Genomic DNA, 27,242 nt, shown 5'->3' with positions numbered 1-27,242 from the left:
GACTACAGTGAATTAAACCCTTTTTTTTGCACGACACATTGACATTACGTACAGTACAGAACAGCTCTTTCGGCATTATCCTGAATGTAAATATTGTAAGCATTCATTTCATGTCTTAACTGAGGCTCTCAGGTCCACGTGAAACCATCACATCCTTTGTATTTAAAGTCCACATGAAATCAAAATTGACCATATTTACTTTGTTTGCCTAAATTGATCGTTTTGTGGTGAACAATTCATCCATGCAAGTCAATCCACACAAAAAAATTTTTTGGCTTCGTAATCTTTAATCAAAATCTGAAAATGCCCCTCCCCTCTGCATTGGAGGACCTTCCCTGATGACGTAGGTTTGAGGACTTGGGTTGGGAAACGCTTAAACCACTCCCCTCAAACCGTTAGTCTGTTATGAGCGAGAGATGGAGAGGAGGAGCGCTAGAGTAAAACCCTGCCCTCTGTTCAATATTCCTTTTTACTGGGAAATACGTCACAACACTGGAGAAAAGTCGTTTGCAACTTCCGGTTCACGCGGACTTTAAACTGTCCCAAACCCTTCACCTAAAAATCAGTACATAAACAACCTAGGAAGTCGGGGAAGGTCTATTTTTTAAGTTTCATTACCAAGCTGTTCACACATTAGCAATGCAAAAAATAGCAGCAGCTCAACCAGGACTCATCCCCTTTTTTCTTTCTTTTTTTTGCATAGCCTATTCCATAGGCGGGGACATTGTGACTTCATAAGATCCGGAAAAATCGCACTGTAGTCCAAACGAGTCGTTCATTGTAGTTCTTGCAAAGTAAATTCTGTTAAATAAAATATCTGCCTTTGGAGAGGACTTTGAGCTTGCAGATCTTTTTTAAGCTCAAACAGCAACATCACACAAGCTGAAAAAGTGAAAAAGCATAACAGGATCCTTTTAAAGAATTATTATTTCAACTTTTCCAAGGCCTGGACAACAAAATGTATTTTTTTACAGATTTTCTTAGACTTTTTTACACCCAAAACTTTTTACTCCAGGCATCAGTATAATGGCATAAAAATGAAATAGAAAACTATACAGCCTCCTTAAAGCACATTCACTTACGTTCTGGATCATTGCTCAACTTAACTGTAAATTACATTTGAACTATGAAGCATAGAACAGTGCCTGGAAAACTATGTCTCATCTATGTTTCAAAGGGGGTTGTGTCATAGTGTATAGCGTCAATGCAAGGATTTAAAAAGGATCAGAGTTCCTGTAGTGTTGAGGCTTAACATGTCGTCACCGTAGACAGTTAATAATACCAAGAGCCACACATTCATTGCCCTCAGCATGTTTACACACACACACACCCACAATCGATGCACCGCAGCGTACCTATGTTCTCTCTACAGAACCAACAATGACACATACGGGAAATGATGCGTGTTTTTAGTGATAAATCTGAGTATCTATGGAACCCAGAGCTGCAGCACTTAACTCAAAAACATCAAATGAGCAAACTCTCTTACTCGTGGTTTCTAAATAAAGCTAGTTATACAATTTTAAAATGTTACTTGGCACTAAAAAGTTGTTAGTTAAAGGGAAAGTTCACCCAAAAATGAAAATTCTGTCATCATTTACTCACCCTCAAGTTGTTCCAAACCTGTGTGAATTTATTTCTTCTGCTGAACACAAAAGAGGATATTTGTAAGAATATGGGTAACCAGAGTTAATGGGCACTAATGACTTCCACAGTTTGGAAAAAAAAAAAATACTATGGAAGTCAATGGGGTCCATCAACTGTTTGGTTACCCATATTCTTCAAAATATCTTCTTTTGTGTTGTTCAGTAGAAGAAAGAAACTCATACAGGTTTGAAACAACTTGAGGGTGAGTAAATGATGACAGAATTTTCATTTACTGTATAAAAAGAGAAAATCTGACCTTGAATTTGACACTTTTTGACGTTTTTATTTTAATCATTTGATAGGGACTGCTGGAGTGAATTTCTAATTGTACATTTTAATTCATTTAGTTTGCTTAAACTTTTATATTTAATATATTTTATATTTTTACTAAAATGGTTTAAATATAAACATCTTATATTTACATATTTAATATTATTGAACTATTTGGTTATTTTAAGAAAAAATATATTTTTATAAGTAAAATATTTTGTATTTTTACAGCAAAGCACAACTAGGAAAGAAATTATATTTATATATTTAATATTAGATAGAAATATGTGATAATGTATATATTTTTATACATAAAATAATTGTTTTTATTTTATTTGTAAAAAAAATAATTTTAAATATGTCATTTTTTGTTGAAAAATATTTTTATAAATAATATAATTCATTTTATTTTTTTGAGAAGAGGAGAACCAGTTAAAAAAAAATTATTAAATACAAATACGTGAAATTTAGAAGAAAATCTGTATATTTTTTATTTATTTACTTGTTTGGAACAGAGAAGAACTTTAATTAAATTATGTAAAATCTTAAAATAATACTTTTTCAGGCTAGGAAATAACAATTCCAGGTTTTTAATAACCGGGAAAACCCTGAAGTTCACAAAGACAACAGATATTAGTGCATCCATTCCAGGAATGACCTCTCTGAAACAGTCACACATTAAGACAGCCTTCTTTTATTAGACTCAATCACAGTTAACACTGATATGATTCAGATGACAAACATTATTTGGAATGTAAACACTCAATTGTTCTGGTCTGCAGTCTGACCTCACAGTCAATGTCCACTTTTCCAGACGATGGAACTGAAGAAAAACTTCAGTTCTTGGTGCAACTTTCATCCTGAGATGCTGAGGCTGGCCTGGGCCAGTTGCTCAAACAGGACAAATGAACAGCAGTTCATATCTCTGGACACATGAGATCTGGTTTGAGTCTGCATTCATGGAGTACAGTTCATTGTCCCAGATCAAGGATGAGGTCATTTCAAATGAGGGACTGTAGTCCTTAAAGGGTCATCTAAACAGAATTCTTCTGAAACGCTTCAGAGAGATGCAGAGAAGCACACGCAGGAATGAATGAACAGAAGGCATGGAATGAAGCGGAGATGATCGGAGAAGATGGGTAAGGCATTCATGCTCTGTGCTGAAACTGTCCACAGGATGGGTAGCAACGCTGATGTCTACATACAGGCTTGACACTGCATGACTTGATAACAAAGTTGCTCAAACAAACTCATTCCATTCATTCATTTGCACTCACGCACAAAAACAATCCAGAAAGAGGATGTGGAGGAGCATCTTGGGACCAAATGATGAAGCACTGCAAGAGACAGGACTTATGGAGGGGTGTGATTATGAAAAAATAGCTGGAAAGGCAGGTCAGGCTTGCGTTCTTTTCCGGTTGTTTTTGAGTCGTTTCGGTTTGAGGATGACATATCTGCTGTAGGTGGTGTATTGCTCAGACAGAAACGGGATAAAAAAGGCCCTGAGGAATCTGGAGGACCTGTGTAGGAGACACACGAAAAGGATGAAATATACACAAAATAGTTCATTAAAACCAGAATTCCACAATACACTTTCTTTAAAAAGAAACCATTTCTACATTTATTTCGCCATCATGTTCTGGGCAATAAAGACACGCAGAGCTCATTACTGATAAATTGGGTCAAGGATAATCTCTCTTAGGATGATTAGACACCCTGTGTCACAACGATTCATTATGAGCGCTTGAGAATGATGTCATAAATATCTTTTAAAAGGACAAGCAGGCCCTCTAGTGGATAAGCACACACCCTACAATTTTCAATGACTCTTTACAGCAGAATTAATTTACTCTGATTGAGTTACCCACAAGTGTCTCTTGTATGTTAACAAATTTCCACTCGTTTTGAAAAATGCCCATATACTCCACCACTAAAGACTTGCCTGGTAGCATCTAGAAAAGGCTTGTCAGCAATAATGCTCCACTCGTCTTTGTTATCGGCGTATCGTGGTTCAAGAGGGGCTTCTGTTTCTGTTGCCAGATCCACCAGGTAATGACACTGCTTCAGTTCTACCTGAGAGCCAGAGAACATGGAAAATGACATGTACTTCACATTCAGCTACAACACAGACATATGCAGAGACATTTAAAGGTTGTAGATAAGTGACACTGACTTTAACTTGTGCATGATTTTTAAACAAATTATAAAAAGGGGTGTATAGAAAAGTAAAATGGCATTCAAACTCAGTATAGAGCAGGGCTGTAACCACCATAGACAATGAGGGGGACAAAAAGTGTTTTAAGTTACATTTTTAGGCTTGTCTGTCTCAGTGGTCTAACAGCGCTCCTCAATGTCAAAATTATTGAGATGACCAATCAAATCAAAGAATGCGGTCCTAACTGTTCACAGAAGATGAGTGTCAATTCCAACATGGCACTTCAGTTTTAACAGCGGAGAGTGCATGGTAAGATGCAAGTAGCAAAATATTTGACAACTGTTTCATTATAGAAATGTTAAATGACTGACGGCAATATCCAGTTATGACTACAATTTTTTTTTAATTTTTTTTTTTTATTGAAAATATGTTATTTATAGGATTCATAACTGAATTTGACATGACAAGAAACATTTTTCGTTTGACATATTAGACAGAAATAAGAGTGAATAAAAAGGAATAAAACATTATTTGCAAATAGTTGTAATTGATTACTTCACAACTACAGTTATTAGACCTAGAACTTTTTATCATTCTTCTCTCTTTTTTTTCCTTAAATCCCTTTTAATTATTTAACTCCTTTAAATAAAAAGACCAATTACAAAACCAAAATTTAAGTCCCAAGTGTATGTGTTAGGTCACTCACATATCGAGATGTCTCCTCAAGATTCTGATCATTCATGTCTGATGGAAGTATCCAGGTGGCATCAGGACCCATGGCATATGGCTTAGGTAGCTGACCCCTGAACTCCGACTGGATGAACTGTAAGTGCCAGCTGGAAATTAATAAGATATAGTTAGTATATATCATAGAGATATACTAATACTACCGTTCAAAAGTTTGGGGTTCGTAAGATTTTTGAATGTTTTTGAAAGAAGTTTCTTATGCTCACCAAGGCTGCATTTATTTGATCAAAAAATACAGGTAAAAAGTAATATTGAGAAATATAATTAGAATTTAAGATACCTGTTATACAGTGAGGAAAATAAGTATTTGAACACCCTGCTATTTTGCAAGTTCTCCCACTTGGAAATCATGGAGGGGTCTGAAATTGTCATCGTAGGTGCATGTCCACTGTGAGAGACATAATCTAAAAAAAAAAAATCCAGAAATCACAATATATGATTTTTTAACTATTTATTTGTATGATACAGCTGCAAATAAGTATTTGAACACCTGTCTATCAGCTAGAATTCTGACCCTCAAAGACCTGTTAGTCTGCCTTTAAAATGTCCACCTCCACTCCATTTATTATCCTAAATTAGATGCACCTGTTTGAGGTCATTAGCTGCATAAAGACACCTGTCCACCCCATACAATCAGTAAGAATCCAACTACTAACATGGCCAAGACCAAAGAGCTGTCCAAAGACACTAGAGACAAAATTATACACCTCCACAAGGCTGGAAAGGGCTACGGGGATATTGCCAAGCAGCTTGGTGAAAAAAGGTCCACTGTTGAAGCAATCATTAGAAAATGGAAGAAGCTAAACATTGACTGTCAATCTCCCTCGGACTGGGGCTCCATGCAAGATCTCACCTCGTGGGGTCTCAATGATCCTAAGAAAGGTGAGAAATCAGCCCAGAACTACACGGGAGGAGCTGGTCAATGACCTGAAAAGAGCTGGGACCACCGTTTCCAAGGTTACTGTTGGTAATACACTAAGACGTCATGGTTTGAAATCATGCATGGCACGGAAGGTTCCCCTGCTTAAACCAGCACATGTCAAGGCCCGTCTTAAGTTTGCCAATGACCATTTGGATGATCCAGAGGAGTCATGGGAGAAAGTCATGTGGTCAGATGAGACCAAAATAGAACTTTTTAGTCATAATTCCACTAAACGTGTTTGGAGGAAGAAGAATGATGAGTACCATCCCAAGAACACCATCCCTACTGTGAAGCATGGGGGTGGTAGCATCATGCTTTGGGGGTGTTTTTCTGCACATGGGACAGGGCAACTGCACTGTATTAAGGAGAGGATGACCGGGGCCATGTATTGCGAGATTTTGGGGAACAACCTCCTTCCCTCAGTTAGAGCATTGAAGATGGGTCGAGGCTGGGTCTTCCAACATGACAATGACCCGAAGCACACAGCCAGGATAACCCAGGAGTGGCTCTGTAAGAAGCATATCAAGGTTCTGGCGTGGCCTAGCCAGTCTCCAGACCTAAACCCAATAGAGAATCTTTGGAGGGAGCTCAAACTCCGTGTTTCTCAGCGACAGCCCAGAAACCTGACTGATCTAGAGAAGATCTGTGTGGAGGAGTGGGCCAAAATCCCTCCTGCAGTGTGTGCAAACCTGGTGAAAAACTACAGGAAACGTTTGACCTCTGTAATTGCAAACAAAGGCTACTGTACCAAATATTAACATTGATTTTCTCAGGTGTTATACATTGTGATTTCTGGATTTTTTTTTTTAGATTATGTCTCTCACAGTGGACATGCACCTACGATGACAATTTCAGACTCCTCCATGATTTCTAAGTGGGAGAACTTGCAAAATAGCAGGGTGTTCAAATACTTATTTTCCTCACTGTATATCTCAATATACTTTAAAATGTAATTTATTCATGTGATGGCAAAGCTGAATTTTCAGCATCATTACTCCAGTCTTTAGTGTCACATGATCCTTTAGAGTTCATTCTAATATGCTTATTATTACCAATGTTGAAAAGAGTTGTGCTGCTTAATATTACTGTATGCCTTAATATTATAATATTACCCCCATACATTTTTTTTAGGATTCTTTGATGAATAAAAAGTTGAAGAGAAAAGCATTTATTTGAAATAGAAATATTTTGTAACATTATACGTCTTTACAGTCACTTACAGTGACCAATTGAATGTGTCCTTGCTGTATTCAAGTATTCATTTAAATATTATTGACTCTTAAGCAGTAGTGTATATTTATGTACAGTCTTTAAGAGTTTAATCAGAACTCAAACTCACTTGTTGGGCAGGAGAAAACTGCTGGGGAAGCGGTACCACTCTTTCCCCACACAAACATTGACTAGTCTTCCCTCTGGAACAGTGTGGATAGCAGGGTCTTTAGCAATGCGGTGAAACTCTGGATACAAATCCAGCGGAGCATGATAACCTTAACACACACAACAACCCCAAGTGAGAGAGACATCACAAAGGGAGTATTGTACTGCACAAAGTAAAGATTAAGTAAAAATAGGGGCATAATTCATTAGATTTGGCCCAAATCTCTCTCAACATGCTTATTGTTGAGCCCTTATACGATTTGTCCTTACCTCTGAAGAGGGCCACAGATCGGGACAGTGAGAGCACTCCAAACAGCAGCACAGAGCCGAGAGCCAGCCAGTTGGAGGAGATGGTGTAGTGCTCCAGACGATAGCGCTGGAATATGAAGTGATAGCACTTCTACATGGAAAAAAAAAGACAGAAAACTGTTTAAAAGGGAGAATAAATTAAAGTATCGCATTCAAATTCCATGCAGGTTTACCAGCAAACTAATTTACACAACACTGGGGAAATATGCTAATAAAGATGTGCAGTTCTCTGTAGTTTTTGGATATGTGCTAATTTGCGAATACAAGTTTCATGCACACTATGGTTCAAAAGTTTTTAATAAATTAATATTTGTTATTCAGCAAGGATGCATTCAATTGATCAAAAGTTACAGTACATTTTTTTTTTATAAATGTTACAAAAACTCTTTTTCAAATAAATGCTGTTCTTTTGAACTTTTTATGAATCAAAGTATCCTGAAAAACTGTATCATGGTTTTGACAAAGATATTAAGCAGCAGCACAACTGATGATAAAAATTAATAATTCTTGAGCACCAAATCAGCATATTAGACTGATTTCTGAAGGATCATGTGACAGTGAAGTAATGATGCTGAAAATACAGCTTTGCATCACAGGAATAAATTACATTTTGAAATATATTTAAATTGTAAACAATCATTTTAAATTGTAATAATATTATATATACAAATCATTCAGTACCATATAATTAGTCACTATGAAATCAAAATTGATAATTCTTATTTTTTATGGAATACTGCATTATCTATTATGAATGATTTATCAAAATAACTCTTGCAACAACATCTCTGATGACGTGTTTACTGGTACGAGGACAAGATCACAGCAATAGCAAACAACAATGATCCAATCAATTTCCAATGGACAAAATCAAGCCCCACCCTACATTTTTCTTGTTCGAGAAGCCGTTTCCCTGGGATATATGTCACAATAGGGAAGAAAAGACTTGAGCAGCTTCTGTTTCATGCAGAAGCAATTCTAACCTGCAGCGAGGATAGTGCCACTGCCCCACACAGACAGATGAGAGGGTAGATGGGAAACAGAAAGCGCTCTTCTTTATGTGGACGAGTGAAGAACACAAGCATCCATAGGTACATAGGAGACAGTGTTAACCAGTACGGCCGGCCGAGGTTCTGAACTGCAAATTATACATTAAGAAACATGAGATTAACAGGATGCCCAGTACGCCACCAACGTCACAATTATTTTGTTGGGGCTTTAGTTGGCAACTTAAGGACTTAAATGAAAAAAAAACAAGTCAAAGGCACATTAATCTCACTTACCATTGAATCTTTGAAGCAGTGCCTCCATAAGCGCCGTGAGTGGAAGAGAAAACAGGGCCAACAAAAACACAATGTTGAAATTAAGAAAACCATTTACAAAGTAGTAATGCCAGGGCTCTGTGCCTGTAAGAGAAAAAAACACTGCAATAAGGTTTAACTGTTGATGACTGATGCCATCTGACGGCACTAAGAAGAATTATCATTTACGTGCTTTACCGTAAACAATTTTTGTTTGTTTTAAAGGTGCAGTATGTAATATTGATAGCTAGTGGTTGAAATGGGTACTGCAGTAAAAAATGTAAATATTGAAGAGTTATCTCCCGCGCCCCCTCCTCCTCAGACTCAACACATACGCGGGTTGCCAGATTGAGGACACACATCTGGAAGGAGCACAATAGACAATGGAAAGCGACGAGCCTTACACTGTGCGTTGATCAGCTAATGTATACAGTACTTTTACAATGCCATTATTATTGAGGCTTTGTAGGTCAGGTAGAATCTGGAATCTCTGACCCACTTTTTTGTTAGCTTCAAAGACTGAAATATGCTGTTGTCCTCCAACTGGCAACTCGGGGTTTCGAAATAATATTGGGTAAATTAATAATGGGCAGGGTTAACACAGACCAGAGCAAGAACAGACATTCTGACATTGAAAAAAATCTCAAATTTGAATAACTGGCTGTAGCATTCAGCATTGTTTTTTTTGGAAAATCAAGCATTTGAACGTAGCATGTTTCCTAAATCTCAGCAAACACATGGTATTTTTATGCTTTAGTACAGCCAAAAAAAATTACATACAGCACCTTTAAGGATGAGTCAATAATTTCTAGAAGTATATACAAATAATTTGAAGCGTACCATAGAGATCTGGCCCATGAGGAGTGAACACATTGTATAGTATTATGTTCAGAGGAGCAATCACTAGCTTGCCATAATAGTAGCTGTCTATTCCAACAACAGGGACCTACAGAAAAATATAACAATAATAAGTGTTATCAGTGTTAACATGTCAGTATAATACAATGATTCTGGATATTTTTTATTTTTAAATGCCATTTTGCTATTGATGAAATTTCAGTGTCTGAAGGACACAAAAACAATTCAGAAACCTAAGACAGACAGAAAGATCTAGGAGTTTCCCAACCAGAAAGAGCAGCAGCGCCACCAGAGTCCACGTGATAAAACTCTTCCACTTCTTCTTCAGCAACAGCAGGTCAAAGGCAATGGGTATGCTGCAAAATCAATCAGTAAACAGATCCTAAATTCACCTAGTTGGATGATCAGGATTATTTTTATGGCTTTTTGCCAAAAGTGAGTAAACATTGACTTTGGTGAGTAAATGAAACGGTTACTAGCCATTTTCATTTATTAGGGAACTGCAGGTTAATTCATGGATTAATACAGTTTGACGATTACTTTTTTATTACCATGTTTGTTTTTTTTGCTTTGCATTGTTGGGAAAGTAGGTTAGAAAGTAATGGTGAGAGAGAAGTGGGATCAGGACATGACCCAGGTCGCAGACGAACCTGGGATTTTTACATAACGCAAAATAAAGTTTCATGGCTGATAATAAATATTTATGGCAGAATTTTTTTTATTTGCCATTGGCAGGTTTTTGACCCTGCTTATCAATATACAAAAATATAAATCGTTGGCCATTTCTTACCCCAGAAGGGCACAGAAGGGCCAGCCCACTATGGCCCCCGCTGCAATACCCAGCACAGCCAGACTCGTGTGTCCCTGGAACCAGCCAGTCATAGCTACCACAGTACTGTACATACAAAACGTACTGGGGAGGAAAGCTGCATAGAACACATACACAAACACACACATTAACCTGCAGTGTATACACAATATGTCAAAAAAAGAAAAATAGTAACAAGCAGTTACAACGATCATCTAAATTCCATGTGATCAAGCAGATAAGCCACAAATGACCCATTTGATTTGACTCACCTGCAGAGGAGCAGAACATCCCTGCACTCAGGACGAGGAACGCCAGCAGAAGCCGTCCCACGTGCAGGCCAAACTTCTTACACACGGCCCTGTGTGAGACCCATGACATCAGATCTTTAAGCCACTTTTTTTTGTCACACACTGTAAAATTCACCTATTTTAGCCCGATGCTGAGGTGCCATAAGTAGTATTCTGCACTTACTTGTAGAAGTAGAGCTCACACACACAACAGGTAAATGCTAACATGCAGCGCAGGAAATAAAACACAAGGACCTGAACAGGAACATCAGCAAATTAGTTTACATCTTCACATACTACCATGATGTGCCCACAGCTGCACTTTACAATTTAAATAATTCTCATTACGGTAGCTTTACAATAAAAAAATATAGGCCTATCATTAACCTTTACAAATGCTTACAAAATACAGAATCAAAACTGGTAACCAATCTAGAAACTAGTTTGGGGCTGGTGACTAGTTTACCTTGTTGGTTTGTAATATTTTGGCATGAAAGCAGGCAGGAAGGGCATGGAGCCAAAGATACGCATAGGAACGAATTGCGTAGGCCGGGGAATATTCCCATGTCTGCATCCCTGTTCCATATAGCAGGTAGTGAGTCTGGCCAGCAAACAGAGAGAGATAAAAAGAATGTTTTAAGAATGTTTGGTACTTTTCTTTTATATACTAAAGTGAGTAGCTCTCAGAAAAAGGTTGAAATTCAGCAAAATGGCACATTCATAAGGTTGTTAGACCACTCTATAGTCTGTCTGTGATCAGGAATAGACATGACAACCTTCTAGTGAAGACAAATAAAAAGTTCTTGAATCTGAAATACACCAGGACAGTCGCTAATGGGTTGGGTTATTACATACTCCAGGGCATCACGGGACACAACAGTGACACAGATCAGGGCTCAACAATAAGAATTCGCTTTCTGCTGTCCCAGTTAGACCAGTATTTTAGCTTTTTACTTGCCCTGTAAATATTTTCTTGTTACATCATAAAAATAATACAATTTAATATATTTAAAAATAAATATGTAAATATGTTATAATATCTAATAGGTTAAAAATTATAAACAAAAAACATTTTGCACCACTATGTCATAATTCACACACACACTTGTCCCACCATAAAAATAATATATATACACACAGTATTATATATATATATATATATATATATATATATATATATATATATACAATAATTTCATTATTGGGTGTTGAATTCAAAGCTGTAGAAATTTCTTTTACACACACACACACACATAAACATATATATATATATATATATATATATATATATATATATATATATATATATATATATGTGACCTTTAATATAATAATAATTTTCGACCTATTTTTACTATTCAATCACAAGTCGCAATTTTTACTAAATCTTTGTTAGTCAGATAAATAATATTAATGTGGTGACATCAGAATTGAAACACAAAAATCACACAAAAAACTTTAAATAAAAAAAAAATGCAAGCAAAGTGTGCAAAGCATAACAACATAAGACGTAATGAGAACGCAGTGCCAGGCCAACAGGACCATCAACTAGCCCAAAATGGTCCTGGGCCATTTTTATTACTGTACCCTGAGAGCTTAACAAAAAATTGTGAACCAGGAAAATATGTAACTCACTGGCTCCCAATAATTGTAGGTTTCGTCACAGTCAGAGATGTTACTGAGCAGCGCAGCACAGAAGCGGGCTGAAACCAGGCACTTGAAGGCTGTGGAGCCCTCAGGAGCCCACACCTGTCCTGCCTTACTGGATGACCTGTAATGGAGAGCCAGGGGATAGGAGCTAATGTGCTTATCTGGGAGCAAACTAATAAGCAATATGGGAACAGAGCACATGGTAACACAAGGTTGTAATTCATTTATTTAGTATTTAAAACAGCTTCAATCTACATACAGTGAGGAAAATAAGTATTTGAACACCCTGCTATTTTGCAAGTTCTCCCACTTGGAAATCATGGAGGGGTCTGAAATTGTCATCGTAGGTGCATGTCCACTGTGAGAGACATAATCTAAAAAAAAAAATCCAGAAATCACAATATATGATTTTTTAACTATTTATTTGTATGATACAGCTGCAAATAAGTATTTGAACACCTGTCTATCAGCTAGAATTCTGACCCTCAAAGACCTGTTAGTCTGCCTTTAAAATGTCCACCTCTACTCCATTTATTATCCTAAATTATATGCACCTGTTTGAGGTCGTTAGCTGCATAAAGACACCTGTCCACTCCATACAATCAGTAAGAATCCAACTACTAACATGGCCAAGACCAAAGAGCTGTCCAAAGACACTAGAGACAAAATTGTACAACTCCACAAGGCTGGAAAGGGCTACGGGGAAATTGCCAAGCAGCTTGGTGAAAAAAGGTGCACTGTTGGAGCAATCATTAGAAAATGGAAGAAGCTAAACATGACTGTCAATCTCCCTCAGACTGGGGCTCCATGCAAGATCTCACCTCGTGGGGTCTCAATGATCCTAAGAAAGGTGAGAAATCAGCCCAGAACTACACGGGAGGAGCTGGTCAATGACCTGAAAAGAGCTGGGACCACCGTTTCCAAGGTTACTGTTGGTAATACACTAAGACGTCATGGTTTGAAATCATGCATGGCACGGAAGGTTCCCCTGCTTAAACCAGCACATGTCAAGGCCCGTCTTAAGTTTGCCAATGACCATTTGGATGATCCAGAGGAGTCATGGGAAAAAGTCATGTGGTCAGATGAGACCAAAATAGAACTTTTTGGTCATAATTCCACTAAACGTGTTTGGAGGAAGAAGAATGATGAGTACCATCCCAAGAACACCATCCCTACTGTGAAGCATGGGGGTGGTAGCATCATGCTTTGGGGGTGTTTTTCTGCACATGGGACAAGGCGACTGCACTGTATTAAGGAGAGGATGACCGGGGCCATGTATTGCGAGATTTTGGGGAACAACCTCCTTCCCTCAGTTAGAGCATTGAAGATGGGTCGAGGCTGGGTCTTCCAACATGACAATGACCCGAAGCACACAGCCAGGATAACCAAGGAGTGGCTCTGTAAGAAGCATATCAAGGTTCTGGCGTGGCCTAGCCAGTCTCCAGACCTACACCCAATAGAGAATCTTTGGAGGGAGCTCAAACTCCGTGTTTCTCAGCGACAGCCCAGAAACCTGACTGATCTAGAGAAGATCTGTGTGGAGGAGTGGGCCAAAATCCCTCCTGCAGTGTGTGCAAACCTGGTGAAAAACTACAGGAAACGTATGACCTCTGTAATTGCAAACAAAGGCTACTGTACCAAATATTAACATTGATTTTCTCAGGTGTTCAAATACTTATTTGCAGCTGTATCATACAAATACATAGTTAAAAAATCATACATTGTGATTTCTGGATTTTTTTTTTTTAGATTATGTCTCTCACAGTGGACATGCACCTACGATGACAATTTCAGACCCCTCCATGATTTCTAAGTGGGAGAACTTGCAAAATAGCAGGGTGTTCAAATACTTATTTTCCTCACTGTATAATTAAACTCATTCACAAGCATAATTAATATAGTGAGCATGAGAAATTCCAGCTTTTCGCATAGACAAAATTGTCAGTGGAGTGTCATTTTATTCCTTCTGCGCTGTTCAGCTAATGACAATGTAAGAAGATTATGAAATTGGACATGCGCAAATGTGCACCTGAGATTTTCGTTACACAGCATCAGACATGCTAATGGTCAAATCTGAAAATGTGTCACTAAAGTATTCCAGCTCAATAATAACAAGCATTCATTTGAAAAGAACGACCATTATATACACAACTTCTTTTTCAGCGCCTGTTAGTTCTGTGGAGCGCTGATGAGCGTTTACACACCGGTAGTAGAAGAGCTGCCTTTGAATGAATGAATGATTGAATGAAAGCCGTCATGTTACATTAAAGCGAGCTTATTCGTGTCGCCTGGATACATTTTAGTATTTCTGTCTCTTCGTGTTATTTAGACAGTCTGTGGATATTTCATGTGTTTGCCATCTGTATTAATCGCATATGCAGACAGCCTGACGTTAGCGAGCTAGCGACCTGTCAACACTACACAATGTTACACCGCGCGTCAGCTGGACTGGCTTATGGTTACTTACTCATTACGGGGGTCACTAGACTTATTGTCCTCAACACATTTGTCTTCTTTTGTTGCTCGGCTGTCAGTGGTAGGTGTGTTGTTCACGTTGTTGGCATCTTGTTTGCTTCCCCGTCTGTTGCGTTGACGGAGACTCTTCGTCGCCATGTTTCTACTGGCCGTGCGTGACGTCATCATTGCACAGCGCAGTTCGACGGAGAGCCATTAGCACGCGGATGGCAAACATTATTACCAATATTACATCAGCAGTATGTTTTTGTAGTTGTTTTGGTATTTTGAATTAGTTTTTTCATTAGTGGGTTCATTTTAATTTTAAAGTTTTAGTTAACTATAATTAATAACCTTACTGCAAACACCAATTTAGCATGCTTTCATTGAGTTGACCAAAGTACTTTTTACTACTACTAAATTTTTCGATTTATACAAACATTTCATTACACATTTAATATAAACATTTTCTCATATATTCTCATTTAATACATTTGGCTATTATCTAAGCCATCTGAACAATTAATTAGATTAATATCAGTATTAGGCTATTACTTAGTAGTACCATTGTATTATGGTACAATGATGGTAATAAACTATAAGTTATTACTACTAATTACATTTTAAACAGTGTAATTCGATTACTAAATTATTTGTAAAGTATTCGGTTCGGTTACACTTTATTTTAAGGTGTCATTGTTACAGTGTAATTATATATTTAAGTACTGAGTAATATTAAGCAACTACATCATCATGTACTTACTATAGGGTTAGGGTAGGATTAGGATTTGGATTTGGTTGAGGGTTAGTTGCATGTAATTATTCTTGGACTGACCAAAGTATTTAAAGGTGAAGGTTACATTAAAACATACATTTTAACATTAGATGTTTTTTTTATGTTAAATCCACTATTGCCTTATATAGAATTTTTCGATGTAGTCTATACAGTATTTAATGCAATTACATCAGAAGTAACTGTAATTATATCACAAAAAGTCAAAGAAACCCCTTACTTTACTCTTTCAAGGGAAAAGTAATTAAATTACAGTAATTAATTACATAGTAATGCATTACACCCAACACTGGTAATAACATGCTACTGAATGATTACGATATTCATACACCATGTTTCACTGTAAAAAGCCATAACCTGCAACTGTAACATTAAAAGGGTATTTACCCCATAAAAATGAGTTAGATTGGCTTAGTCATTTAAAAAAATATTATTGACTTGAATAAAACCAGTTCATTTAGATCAATTTTTTCATTGTTTCATAATACCATGCTAGTGTTTGTTAGTGTGGCTTTGTATATTAGATCTGCAATATCTATAAGCAAATGGCCCTAAATTTACATTTAAACAACTACATGTGGAATTATGACATTTATTCCACATTTTTAGTATTAGATAGATTTTTGCCAATTAAGAAATAACACTTTCCTATTTTGTTTTAATTTGTTAGTGTAAAGATTTTACACTAATGAGCCCTCAGTATTCTCGAACAGGAGCATATTCTCATGATAAATAGTTTGGTACTTGTGTCATGATATATGAAATAATAATAAAAAAAACTGCTACACACTTTAATTTTTTCAAAAAATTCTTCAATGTTAGACCATATGGTGGACCATTTAGAAATGTTTGTAACAAAATATTACTCTGGTGTGCGTTTGTGCCATAATATAGGAGTCTAAGATAATACACATTTTGCAAACGGTATTTATATCATATATCAATATGGCTGGAATACAGGCTCAGAATTCAGGTTCAGAAAAGACCCGGAACAAAACCTCTTTTCGCTTAAGGAGCAGTTTAAGCATCCCAACCAGTCCAACACTGTTTGCCCAAGCAGGTTAGTTTGAGTAATCTGACAACAAGCCATTATTTTTGAGATCCTGTTTAGTTGACGCTACTGCCAGAAGAATAGAAATGACACACTTATAAGCAACAATACAATTTAGTCACAAATTATCATAAACATAGACATTCCATAAATATCACAGTATCAAATGCAGCTGCAGATATATTGTAAACATACACGTGCCCTACAAAGAACCTAGAAAAATATTTAAGAACATTTTTTAAAAATGCATCCGATTAAATGATTTGCAGTTGTGCATTAGTAATTACGTCTCCAAGTTTCCTAATTAAACGAGATCCCTAAACAACATGCTAAATGAATTAATATTAAACAACAAGGAAAATTAACAGTACCACTGAAATTTGTAAACATTTCTTGGATATCAATATGAATAAATGTAAAACTTTGATTTATTAGCATAAGAAATATTTAAACATGATAGGATTTCAAAAACAGCAACAAAAGAATCCCTTTAGCTCAAATAGTTTGATATGTCAGTTTTAAATAAACGGAAATAACACCCCATTTTAATTACACTTTTTTTTTTAACCACTCACTTTTGTGTATTTCAAAAATCAGTCAAAATAAAGACTCACTCTTCCCATCTACGAAGCTAAATTTCATCTTTAAAAATTAAAATCTGAGATTATACATCCATTTAAACCCCTTCACCTCAGCGTGACCTGCAGGCGCAGGGGCAACAGTCTCCGTAGCTGATTCTGTAGTCCCAAGACCTGGCTGTGTGAGAGGGCGCGATCTGACGACTGATACGTCAGCCTATAGCAGAGGCTAGCGTGACCCATGTGTGGGTGCCTGAAGCGATCTACTAACGCCACGTTTTTAACAGAACCGCAAGAAGCCTCTCGCACGACTGCATGGAAGTCCAGTTCCTCATAGATTTCTGGGTCCATCCAGAAACTGACATCATGCGAGTAGCTTGGTGGGAAAAGGGAGAAAGGACTGAAAGGTCCAAGTGGATTGGCCTCGAAATGCTTAAGAAAGCGAGGATCGGCACTCCAAAGCAAGCGCCAGTCAGAAATGCCGAAAATCACAGTGGCTAAATGATCCAAGTTTATTGAGACGCCAATTAACTGTAAACCGTCATCGAGGGCTGAAGACAAAGAGGGTATTGATGCGATCCGCCCAAACTTGGGAAGCATCTTTGAATTCATCCACACTTGCTGCTCTAGGCCTATCTGCGCCTCTTCAAAGGAGACGCCGTAAGAAGTGAGAAGCGACTCCAAACAATCTTGGAAGCACTGGAGAGGATGGGATTCTGTAGGGAACATTCCCACTAATAGAAGCTGGTGGAATGCAGGAGAACGGCTCAGGGAGATGGGCACTCTCTGAAAGACCAGGCCACTGACCGCATGAAGTGTACCAGGGCTGAAGTCCTCGTTCTGGGTGATCTCTTGTACATGCAGCAACAGAGACGGTCGAAGTGCATAGCTGCCAGTGAAGCTTTGTTGGTCATCCATAGACTCACAGTCCTTTTGCTCATTTTCGCTTTGGTCAAATATATAGGTGTCAGTAGGTTTAATCCAGTAGACCTCTGACTGGGTCAGAGTGGAGTCACAAGCCTCAGGTGTTTCTGGTAGGCAGCTTACCAGTTCTGGAAAGTCCTCATTTATACTGCAAACAGGCCAGACTGACTTTAGCTCTCGAAGTAACTGTTCCTGGACAGTTTTAACTGGATGATGGGATTGCTGACAAAGGAAATTCCTGACAGGAGACACAAGAATCAAGTAAATTAATGAAAACACTTAAACTCATAAGGCTTAATAAGCATACTGACAAAAACATTGCAATTATTGTTTTTAAAGTGAACAGCCCATCTCTTTTGTATAATAAAGTGTAAGACTGATAACAGATTATAATTTGTGATCTTAGCTTGACAATGTCACCATTTACAGATGAGTTTGCATATAAATGATAAATGCCATGATCACGCTGTCACCTCTAGTTTTTGAATGCTCATTACATTAAAGGAATAGTTCATGCAAAACAGGAAATTCTGTCATTATTTACTCACACTCATGCTGTTCCAAACCTGTAAGACTTCTGTAAAAAAGTATCTAGGCCACTAACATGTTCATGTTATTGGTAACCATTAAATGGGAAAAAAACAAACAAATATTAATCCTATCCTATTTTGTCTACATAAAATAAATCCCTAAAATGTAAAAACAATTGTTTTAAAGATTAAAGTCGCCATGAAACGGGAGTTGCAATAGTCTATTCTTCCCTATTATGATAAGAAAAAATCTAAGCAAGGACTTGATTTTGCCCAATTGATTGGATTGTTGTCGTTTGCTATTGTTATTGAAATATAAAATTTTTGATTAAAGATTACGAAGACACGAGATTAAAAAAAATGATGTGCACATATAAATCATTTATAATAAATACTGCAATATTCCATCAAAAATTGAAATTAGTCAATTTAGGCATTACAACATTGTAATGTACGGTGTTTTAATATTTGCTAAAGATTACATTTATAAATTCTAAGTTAAAATGGTATTAATGTATAGTATACATTTTAAAGATTAACTATGACCTGTAACCTGCATTGTTGGGTAAGCTACTCTAAAAAGTAATTAATTACTAGCTACTAATCACATCTTCAACAGTGTAATTAGATTACTCTCTCTAAAAAGTATTACAATACTTATTGCTAATTACTTTCTAAATCCCATATCAACCTCGACCAGTTGAACAATGCAACGATAGACCAGACACTGCTCGAATTCTTACAAATAAATAATATTCAGTTGCATAAATTCTTGAACTGAATAAAGTATTTAAAGGGAGAAGGTTACATATACATTTTAACATTAGATGTACAATTTTGATGTTAATTGCACTGTTGTTGTATATAGAATTGTTCCATAATCTACATAAAATTTAATGCAATTAAATCAGAGGTAACTAATTAAATTACAGAAAAATAAAAATGAATCCCTTACTTTACTTTTTCTAGGAAATTAATTAGTAATTACTATTCAGTAATTAATTTCTTAGTAATAAGTTACACCCAACACTGCCTGTAAACGATGGGAAAGGCAATCAAAATATGAAAATATGATGAATGAACATGCGCAATTAAATATTCTATATAAACAAGACTGATAAATAAATAAAAAATCTCTAATATCGGACAACATGGTACAGCTATTTCATACATCCCTCGCATAAAGCAACATAAAAGTGGTTCATATGACTTGTCTACTATATTGCAAGTCTTTTGAGGCCATGATGGCTGTGTGAGGAACAGACCAAAATGCAAGTCATTATTCACTAATAATCTTCCCCTCTGCTGTAAAGCTTATATGATGCTCTTGACATCTGGTCATGAGACATGTGAGAACCAATGGTGTTGGTATGGTATTTCTGTAGTCAATGTGACAAAAATTTACTAATAAACCGCACATTTTTCTGTAATTATTCGCGGAAGTTCGCTGTAGTTATTAATTATTCTATAATTAATGTAGAAACAACATAAAGACAGTATATTTTAATATAATAAATATAGAGAAATTGAGTAAAGTTATCAATCTTCACAGTCTTCACTGCATAAATTATAAATTAAACATAGATTAATCCTTATTAAAGCTACAAAAGTTCAGTCAAGAGCAGTGAGTGATTTTCTCTTTTTTTGTTTGTTCTTTGATTAGCATTAATGACAGACATCACAGAAGCAGGTTTATTAGGCTGCTGTCACTTTAAGATTTGCCGCACATGACGTGGATCTGACAATACATCCGATGTCCTCACAACTCTTTTAAGACGTACATTTAAGACTTCATTTAACTCATTTAAGACTGTGCTTACGAGGATATTTGACAAAGCAGACATTTTGGCATACTTTTATGTGTTTTTGTCCATTCAAGCATGAAAGAGAACTCAATGCGGCTGTGCGCTGCCTGAAATACGGATTTCTGTGAGTCCTCTTTGTCTGTCACACAGACAGGAGATTCACAGACTGCGTGCCAGTACAGATTGAATTTAATTTCTTATTTTTGAATGGTTTAATAGCACTTGAATAAATGATAGCGTGATCATATACTGTAGCGCAGCCAAAGGATGACAGAAAAAAACAGATGCTGTGTTAATTGCGTTAAATATTTTTAACGAGTTAAAAAAGTTGCCAGCCACCATCAGCATTTTTTTATTATTTTCACAAAGATTTCATGGCCCTCAGAAAATTTTGTAGTATTAATATCTGAACATGTAATATATCAAAAGAAAGAACAGACCCTCTGCTTTTAAACAACAAAAACTTTTTTATTCTAGCTTCATGCATTCCTTTTTTTTAATCAAAACTTTAATGTGGGTCAATTTCATTTAAAAAAAACACATTTTGAACAAAAAGCTGCGTAAATCGAATCATTTATAGGACAATGGTGTTTTGGGGCCTGAAAATGCAAACTTTTGAAAACAGGTTTCAAAGTGCAAGTTGTTGAATGCGATACCGTTATCGTCTCCGTGTTAACTACAAAAACGTGAATTTGTGAAAACGGTGACGTCAAGCACATGCATATTATTTGCTCAGTCTATAGGCGCGTAGTGTTGCTTTACAAAGTGACATCGCCAACTACTGGCCTGGCATGCATAATACAGTGTTTTTAGTGCGGGATCGTTTTGACAACATTATCGTCTGCACACGAAAAACGCAATGGAAAAATGTTCTGTTTAAACGTACCCTTAGTTTCGCTATTATTCAATAAGCAACAAGTTACCACTCACCTGTTCATATAATTACTCAACTCTGCCGGAAGCTCAAAACAAACGGTCTCCTTCCCAATGCGTTTCTCCATTTTCAGTTTCTCGGGCATGGTGTGCGGGAGACTCCGAGTGAAGATGTGGGTCAGACCTCCCTCTACATGAAAACCTTTGTCTTGACTCCTTAGCAAAATAATTTCATTTATTAAATTTAAAACTGAATGCCATTACATAATTGTAACAGGAACATTAAAAGTTCTTTATTCTAGAACTGAACTTAACCGGACGATGACATAATTTTTTTGCAGAACTGCTTTATATATTAAAGGAACTAATTTAATAATTAATGATCTTTTCAACAGAACTGAATCCAACAATCATTTTATCACTGTAAAACTGTGTTGAAATCATCAGTATTGTATAAAGCGCTATATAAATAAAGGTGACTTGACTACACCATGTCAAATCACATTTTAGTGGACTGTCCACTTGTCCAAGTGCAAAGCTATTTACCTGTAACCAGTACATCTGTAACCTTGATACGTTTCACAGTCAAAGGGACGGATTTCACTGAGAATTAGCCCTGCTTCTGCTGCCATGGCAACCACCTGCCAACTATTGTGCCATTCTCTCATTGGACTGTCACACGGAGTGCCGCCTTGCCCATTGCACAAGGTGACATGCACTTCCCCATTGTCCTTCAGGACTGCAACGGCACTAGAAAAAAAACACACAAAACATCCATCCATTATACATGAAATATGAAGACCTCAAAACTCTTGATCCCCTCAGCATTAACATTATATAACGCTGGAAGTCAAGCTTACGTAACACCCTAATAAAGATCTTAGTTGTAGCCACAAGGGTGTCACACTTACCTTTGGAAAAATTTCACCAACAGGATGCGGTTCTTCTTTACGCCACTTTTACGCCCACAGTGAGGGAAATTGAAAATAACACAGTCAAAAAGATGATGCTGGATGGCTTCGTGCTCCTTTAGACATGTGCAGTCCACTTCAAACAGAACAACATTTCCTGCAATGGGAATTGTTGGAAAACATTATACTGAATTATGTCCTCTGCAGAATTATCATACAGAATTCAAGGAGGCTTTTTAAACCCTCCTCGGTCGTTTCATAGCAACCGGCTGTATAAATTTATGGACTTGGCTGCAGGCATGCAAATTCAGGGCTATGATACTTATGTGGGAAGAATAGGTATACCTGAATGTTTACATTAGCAGATTGTAAACTCTGGGTTTACTAAAATGTAACAAATATATTTCAGAAATCATGCAGACGGGACAAAAAAGACGCAAGAAAGCACTGCAAGAGTATGTACACAAGACAATCTTGACAACATTATCAGGATGAAGAATCACATAACCGACCTCTCTCACGGAGTCGCTGAATAGGTATATCTGAATGTTTACATTAGCAGATTGTAAACTCTGGGTTTACTAAAATGTAACAAATATATTTCAGAAATCATGCAGACGGGACAACAAAGACGCAAGAAAGCACTGCAAGAGTATGTACACAAGACAATCTTGACATTATCAGGATGAAGAATCACATAACCGACCTCTCTCACGGAGTCGCTGTATGTTCAACACGGCTCCCTCATGTTTAAATGTTTGATCCGCGCTTTGAAAGCAAGTGGCGGTCACGCCGACCTCATCGCCTGCCTTCTCGCTCAAAGCTGCTGAGAAAGAGAAGTTGCCTTCCCCAACAAGTAGCACTTCGCGTGTCTTGGACATTTCCAGAAAATGCCAAGTAGACAATTCAGCAAGCTGTCACATTAGTAGGAGAACCAAACTTTTCGATACATTTTGAGCAGGCGTTACTGCGTCCCGTTGACTGTCGAGCTTGAACTGAGCGTTGGGAGCCTGGCAGGACACAATGCGGCATTAACATAGACTGCATGTCACCATGACGCTCTGGCATCTCTCGCGATACAGCTTGAAATCTAATTAAAATACCAAAGCTTTTAATGACGTTGTTTGGGAGCTAACGCAACACCTGAAGACCAGAGGTGGTTTTGGGAACGTTTACGTAAGACAGTGTAATTGAGAAAGATAGAGGTGCAATGTCATAAGCTAGCGTGCAGCAGCAGCAGTGAAGTTTCGTTCCCCGTGGAATGTCGCATAGTGGAAAACAACCCGTGCTTCTGCCACCGTAAACAAGAACACCGGTTACTATGAGATACGCTGCGAGCTCGATGGCCACTTCGAATGTAGTAAAATAAATAACCGCTCTATTAGGCGTGTCCTGAGACTGAGAGAGTAAACAGTCCGGTAAAAAAATAAACAACAACAACAATGTAATAAAAAATATTATGACGGGATGATTTCTACCGCCAGCCTTGAGTACATTTCAAATTAGATCTAATATTTTATAACCATGCATGCACCGTCCACGTTCCAGTCTCCCGTTAGCAGCACGCGTTGGCTGTGTTGCCAGATCTTACTAGAAAAATAAGCGGCTGCCGTAACAAAATAAGTATAGAAATTGAAATCGAATTGAAGGCGATTTCAACCATCGCAAATAAAAGCTTTAAAAATCTTACCAAATACGTGGACACGATCAAAATATTGATAGTATTATTTTGTAGAGGCCACGTCGTCGAAGAATTCAGGTTGATTGGGACACTTTTCCCCAGTCATCTCAATGAATGGCAATGGTAAATGTATCCCAATAAACCTGTTCAACCCTATTTGTAATAATATAGTTTTCACATGTATATCCTACAAATATTGGTCATTTAAATCGTGAATAGGCTACGTACTTTTTTTTAAAAAAATTATCGCGGAGTTAGAAGAGAGTTGGGAAACGCAGAAACATGTGACGAAAGAAAAAAAGAAGAAAAAAAACTGTGATTAATGTCATTATGTAGAGTTGGTTTCACTAACTGCTATTATTGACCAACTTTGAGAAAAAAAAAAGTCGCTTATAATAATAAGCGGACACGGCAACATCGCTGGTCCCCACGTTTCTCCGTTTATGCGTAAGAGCGCTTCTGGTCAATGAAATACTTTTTATAAAAAGAAGGCGGGTCTACACTATTTGATTGTAGCTCACATTAATTTAGCTTCAAAATTGTGAGCACTTTAAAGTATTAAACAAATGCATGGTGAACCACATTGTTTGACTTCCCCTGATGAGCAAGTGAAACACAATTTTAATCTTTATTTTTATTTTATTTTTTTAAGGGATTTTTACTCCCCCTGTCCCCTAGCAAAACAGGAAGACGTGTTCAAGAAGAATTGAAAGTGAAAGCTTGTCCTGAGTATAACCAAATAAGAAAGTTCAGACTCGAAGTTTCCTGTAATTTCTTGTTCACTTGCGCGAAGTATTTTAAGGTAGGCTTGTTTCCTTTTAGAATAATATAGGGCTATCTTGATCAATGAATATGTCGAGAAAATAAAATGTACTGTTTTACACGAACTATATGGCGGAACTGCTTACATATAGGCCTATTGTAAATGTTTACACATAATTAATTTTAAAAACTTTAAAGCTGACACTAAAGTCGCCTAAAGAACTGACAGTAGGCTACATTAGGAGAGAAATATTTGGATTTGGACAAACTGAATTTATGTTTCATTTTGAATATGTCTGTGATGTTTGGCATTATTGCTAGAAATTCTAAATGTTTTTTTGTTTTTAAACGTACAATTAATTTCTTTACAAAAGTAAAATTCCATTTATTATGTTATTTTATAGTTTTGTTGACTTTATTATATTCTAAATGATAGAAAATAGTAATAAAGACTGAGCAGATGTGTCCAAACATTTTACTGGTAGTGTCAAACTGACAAGCAATTTATTCTTATTATTCCATTTAATCCACAGGAGAAATAAATAAATAAAAATGTCATCCATCCAATTCTTTGGCTGGGAGGCGTTCTATGATGAAGATCGTCATCTTCAGGCAAACCAGGAAGCCAAATCAGGCAGACACTATACGATGTATCACGGCACCTCTGTGCAACAAGCTCGTCAGATCATAAGAAGTGGGTTCAAGCAATCAGCAGATGGAATGCTAGGACCTGGAGTTTATGTGAGCCGTGACCAGAAGAAAGCAGAGCGCTATCCTCTGAGATCACAACCTACTGACAGAATAGTTCTTAAATTAAGCGTCGACTGTGGAAAAATCAAAAGAATTGATAAGGACAACCATCCCATGCAGAAGACCTGGAATAGTCATGGCTATGACACTGCCTGGGTACCTCCTAACTGTGGCATGAAAGCTGTGCCTAGCGGTCTAGAAGAGGACTGTGTCTTTGACCCAGCGCGTATCGAGGTCACAGATATTGCTCTTGCACCCAACATGACCATCTTAACTGAACTCAAACAGCTCATTGCTCAAAACCAAAAGGCTCCAACAAATTCGAACACCTCAGGTACTTGTACAGTGTGCAAGTTAAAAGTAGGTCCTGCTCATGCTGTACAGTTATGCTGGGGATGTGGAGAGACTATCTGCGCTCTCATGATCAAACACAAGTGTGATCGCTATTAATCAGAACTGATTATGAATCATCCAGAGGCTTGTTTTAGGCTGGTTTGTTGACATACAGTACCAGTCAAAAGTTTGGAAACACTACTATTTTTAATGTTTTTGAAAGAAGTCTCTTATGCTCATCAAGCCTGCAGTTAAAAAAAAGAAGAAAAAAAAAGAAAAACAGTAATATTATGAAATATTATTACAATTTAAAATAATGGTTCTCTTTTTTAATATACTTTAAAATGTAATTTATTTTTGTGATGCAAAGCTGAATTTTCATCAGCAAGTACTCCAGTCTTTGGTGTCTTATGATCCTTCAGAAATCATTCTAATATGCTGATTTATGATCAGTGTTGGAAACAGTTGTGCTGCTTAATATTTTTTTATAACCTGAGATACTTTTTTCAGGATTATTTGATGAATAAAAAGTTAAAAAGTACTGTATTTATTTAGAATAGAAATCTTTTGTAACAATATACACTACTGTTCAAAAGTTTGGGAACAATAACTATTTTTTTTTAAAGAAATTAGTACTTTAATTCAACAAGGATGCGTTAAATTGATAAAAGGTGATGGTAACGATTTATATTGTTAGAAATGTTTTTATTTTGAATAAATGCTGTTTTTATGAATAAATGCTGTTAACGTTTTACTCATCAATGAATCCTGAAAAAAGTATTCCAAAAAAATATATTAAACAGCACAACTGTTTCCATCATTGATAATAACTGAGTATCAAATCATCATATTAGAATGATTTCTGAAGGATCATAAGACACCAAAGACTGGAGTACTTGCTGATGAAAATTCAGCTTTGCATCACAAAAATAAATTACATTTTAAAATATATTAAAAAAAAGAGAACCATTATTTTAAATTGTAATAATATTTCATAATATTACTGTTTTTTTTTTTTTTTTTTTTTAACTGCAGGCTTGATGAGCATAAGAGACTTCTTTCAAAAGCATTAAAAATAGTAGTGTTTCCAAACTTTTGACTGGTACTGTATGTCAATTAATGTTTACAGTTGAACTCCACTTTATCTGTGTATATAACTTTCCTCATAGTTCTCAGGGACACACAATGATCTTTGACTCTGACAATCACTTTTTTCTGCTGTTATGTGGCACCATATTTGATGTTATAAACAAAAATGAAAGTATATATACATATATTGACTGCCTATGACTAAATTAAGATTTTTTTTCCTGTTAAAAATGTATACAAAAAAAATACATCCATTTTGTGCAATCAGACTAGTATATTAAATGTTTGACAATAGATGATCAGAGCTATTCCTGTTCTTATTACACATGCAAAAGTATTTCAATTGCAAAATGTGTTTGGAATGTTTGTTATAG

At 36.6% G+C, this 27,242-nt stretch overlaps 3 protein-coding genes across 4 annotated transcripts; 1 reads left to right on the top strand and 2 right to left on the bottom strand.

The window, feature by feature from the left end:
- Window positions 1–2,591: 2,591 nt before the first annotated feature.
- alg9 (ALG9 alpha-1,2-mannosyltransferase) lies at window positions 2,592–14,974 on the bottom strand (the record flags this gene model as incomplete). Of its 2 annotated transcripts, none has more annotated exons than XM_084113271.1 (15): window positions 2,592–3,437; window positions 3,860–3,990; window positions 4,779–4,908; window positions 7,081–7,228; window positions 7,389–7,518; window positions 8,411–8,565; window positions 8,711–8,833; window positions 9,569–9,674; window positions 9,855–9,942; window positions 10,377–10,512; window positions 10,667–10,755; window positions 10,869–10,939; window positions 11,151–11,285; window positions 12,320–12,506; window positions 14,802–14,974. In XM_084113271.1, the coding sequence occupies 15 exons, from the start codon at window positions 14,972–14,974 to the stop codon at window positions 3,314–3,316; spliced, it is 1,926 nt and encodes a 641-aa protein (XP_083969397.1). In that variant the 3' UTR covers window positions 2,592–3,313. The 2 variants fall into 2 exon arrangements, with proteins under 2 accessions (XP_083969397.1, XP_083969398.1); XM_084113272.1 differs by having other exon boundaries at window positions 12,320–12,455; window positions 14,802–14,967.
- A 1,704-nt stretch (window positions 14,975–16,678) lies between these two features.
- On the bottom strand, window positions 16,679–23,857 carry fdxacb1 (ferredoxin-fold anticodon binding domain containing 1). The gene is made up of 5 exons (XM_084113204.1): window positions 22,960–23,857; window positions 22,254–22,410; window positions 21,889–22,092; window positions 21,400–21,558; window positions 16,679–18,372 (listed from the first exon to the last, which is right to left on the bottom strand). The coding sequence occupies exons 1-5, from the start codon at window positions 23,132–23,134 to the stop codon at window positions 17,319–17,321; spliced, it is 1,749 nt and encodes a 582-aa protein (XP_083969330.1). The 5' UTR covers window positions 23,135–23,857; the 3' UTR covers window positions 16,679–17,318.
- Window positions 23,858–24,603: 746 nt separating this feature from the next.
- On the top strand, window positions 24,604–27,162 carry gig2p (grass carp reovirus (GCRV)-induced gene 2p). Its single transcript, XM_084113205.1, has 2 exons — window positions 24,604–24,736; window positions 25,230–27,162. The coding sequence occupies exon 2, from the start codon at window positions 25,249–25,251 to the stop codon at window positions 25,894–25,896; it is 648 nt and encodes a 215-aa protein (XP_083969331.1). The 5' UTR covers window positions 24,604–24,736; window positions 25,230–25,248; the 3' UTR covers window positions 25,897–27,162.
- The last annotated feature ends 80 nt before the right edge of the window (window positions 27,163–27,242 follow it).

The sequence above is a fragment of the Abramis brama genome, assembly GCF_963993115.1.
Source record: "Abramis brama genome assembly, chromosome: 5".
Taxonomy (NCBI): domain Eukaryota; kingdom Metazoa; phylum Chordata; class Actinopteri; order Cypriniformes; family Leuciscidae; genus Abramis; species Abramis brama.
Note: the sequence above shows the minus strand (reverse complement) of the source record. Positions and strands in the feature narration are given on the sequence as shown.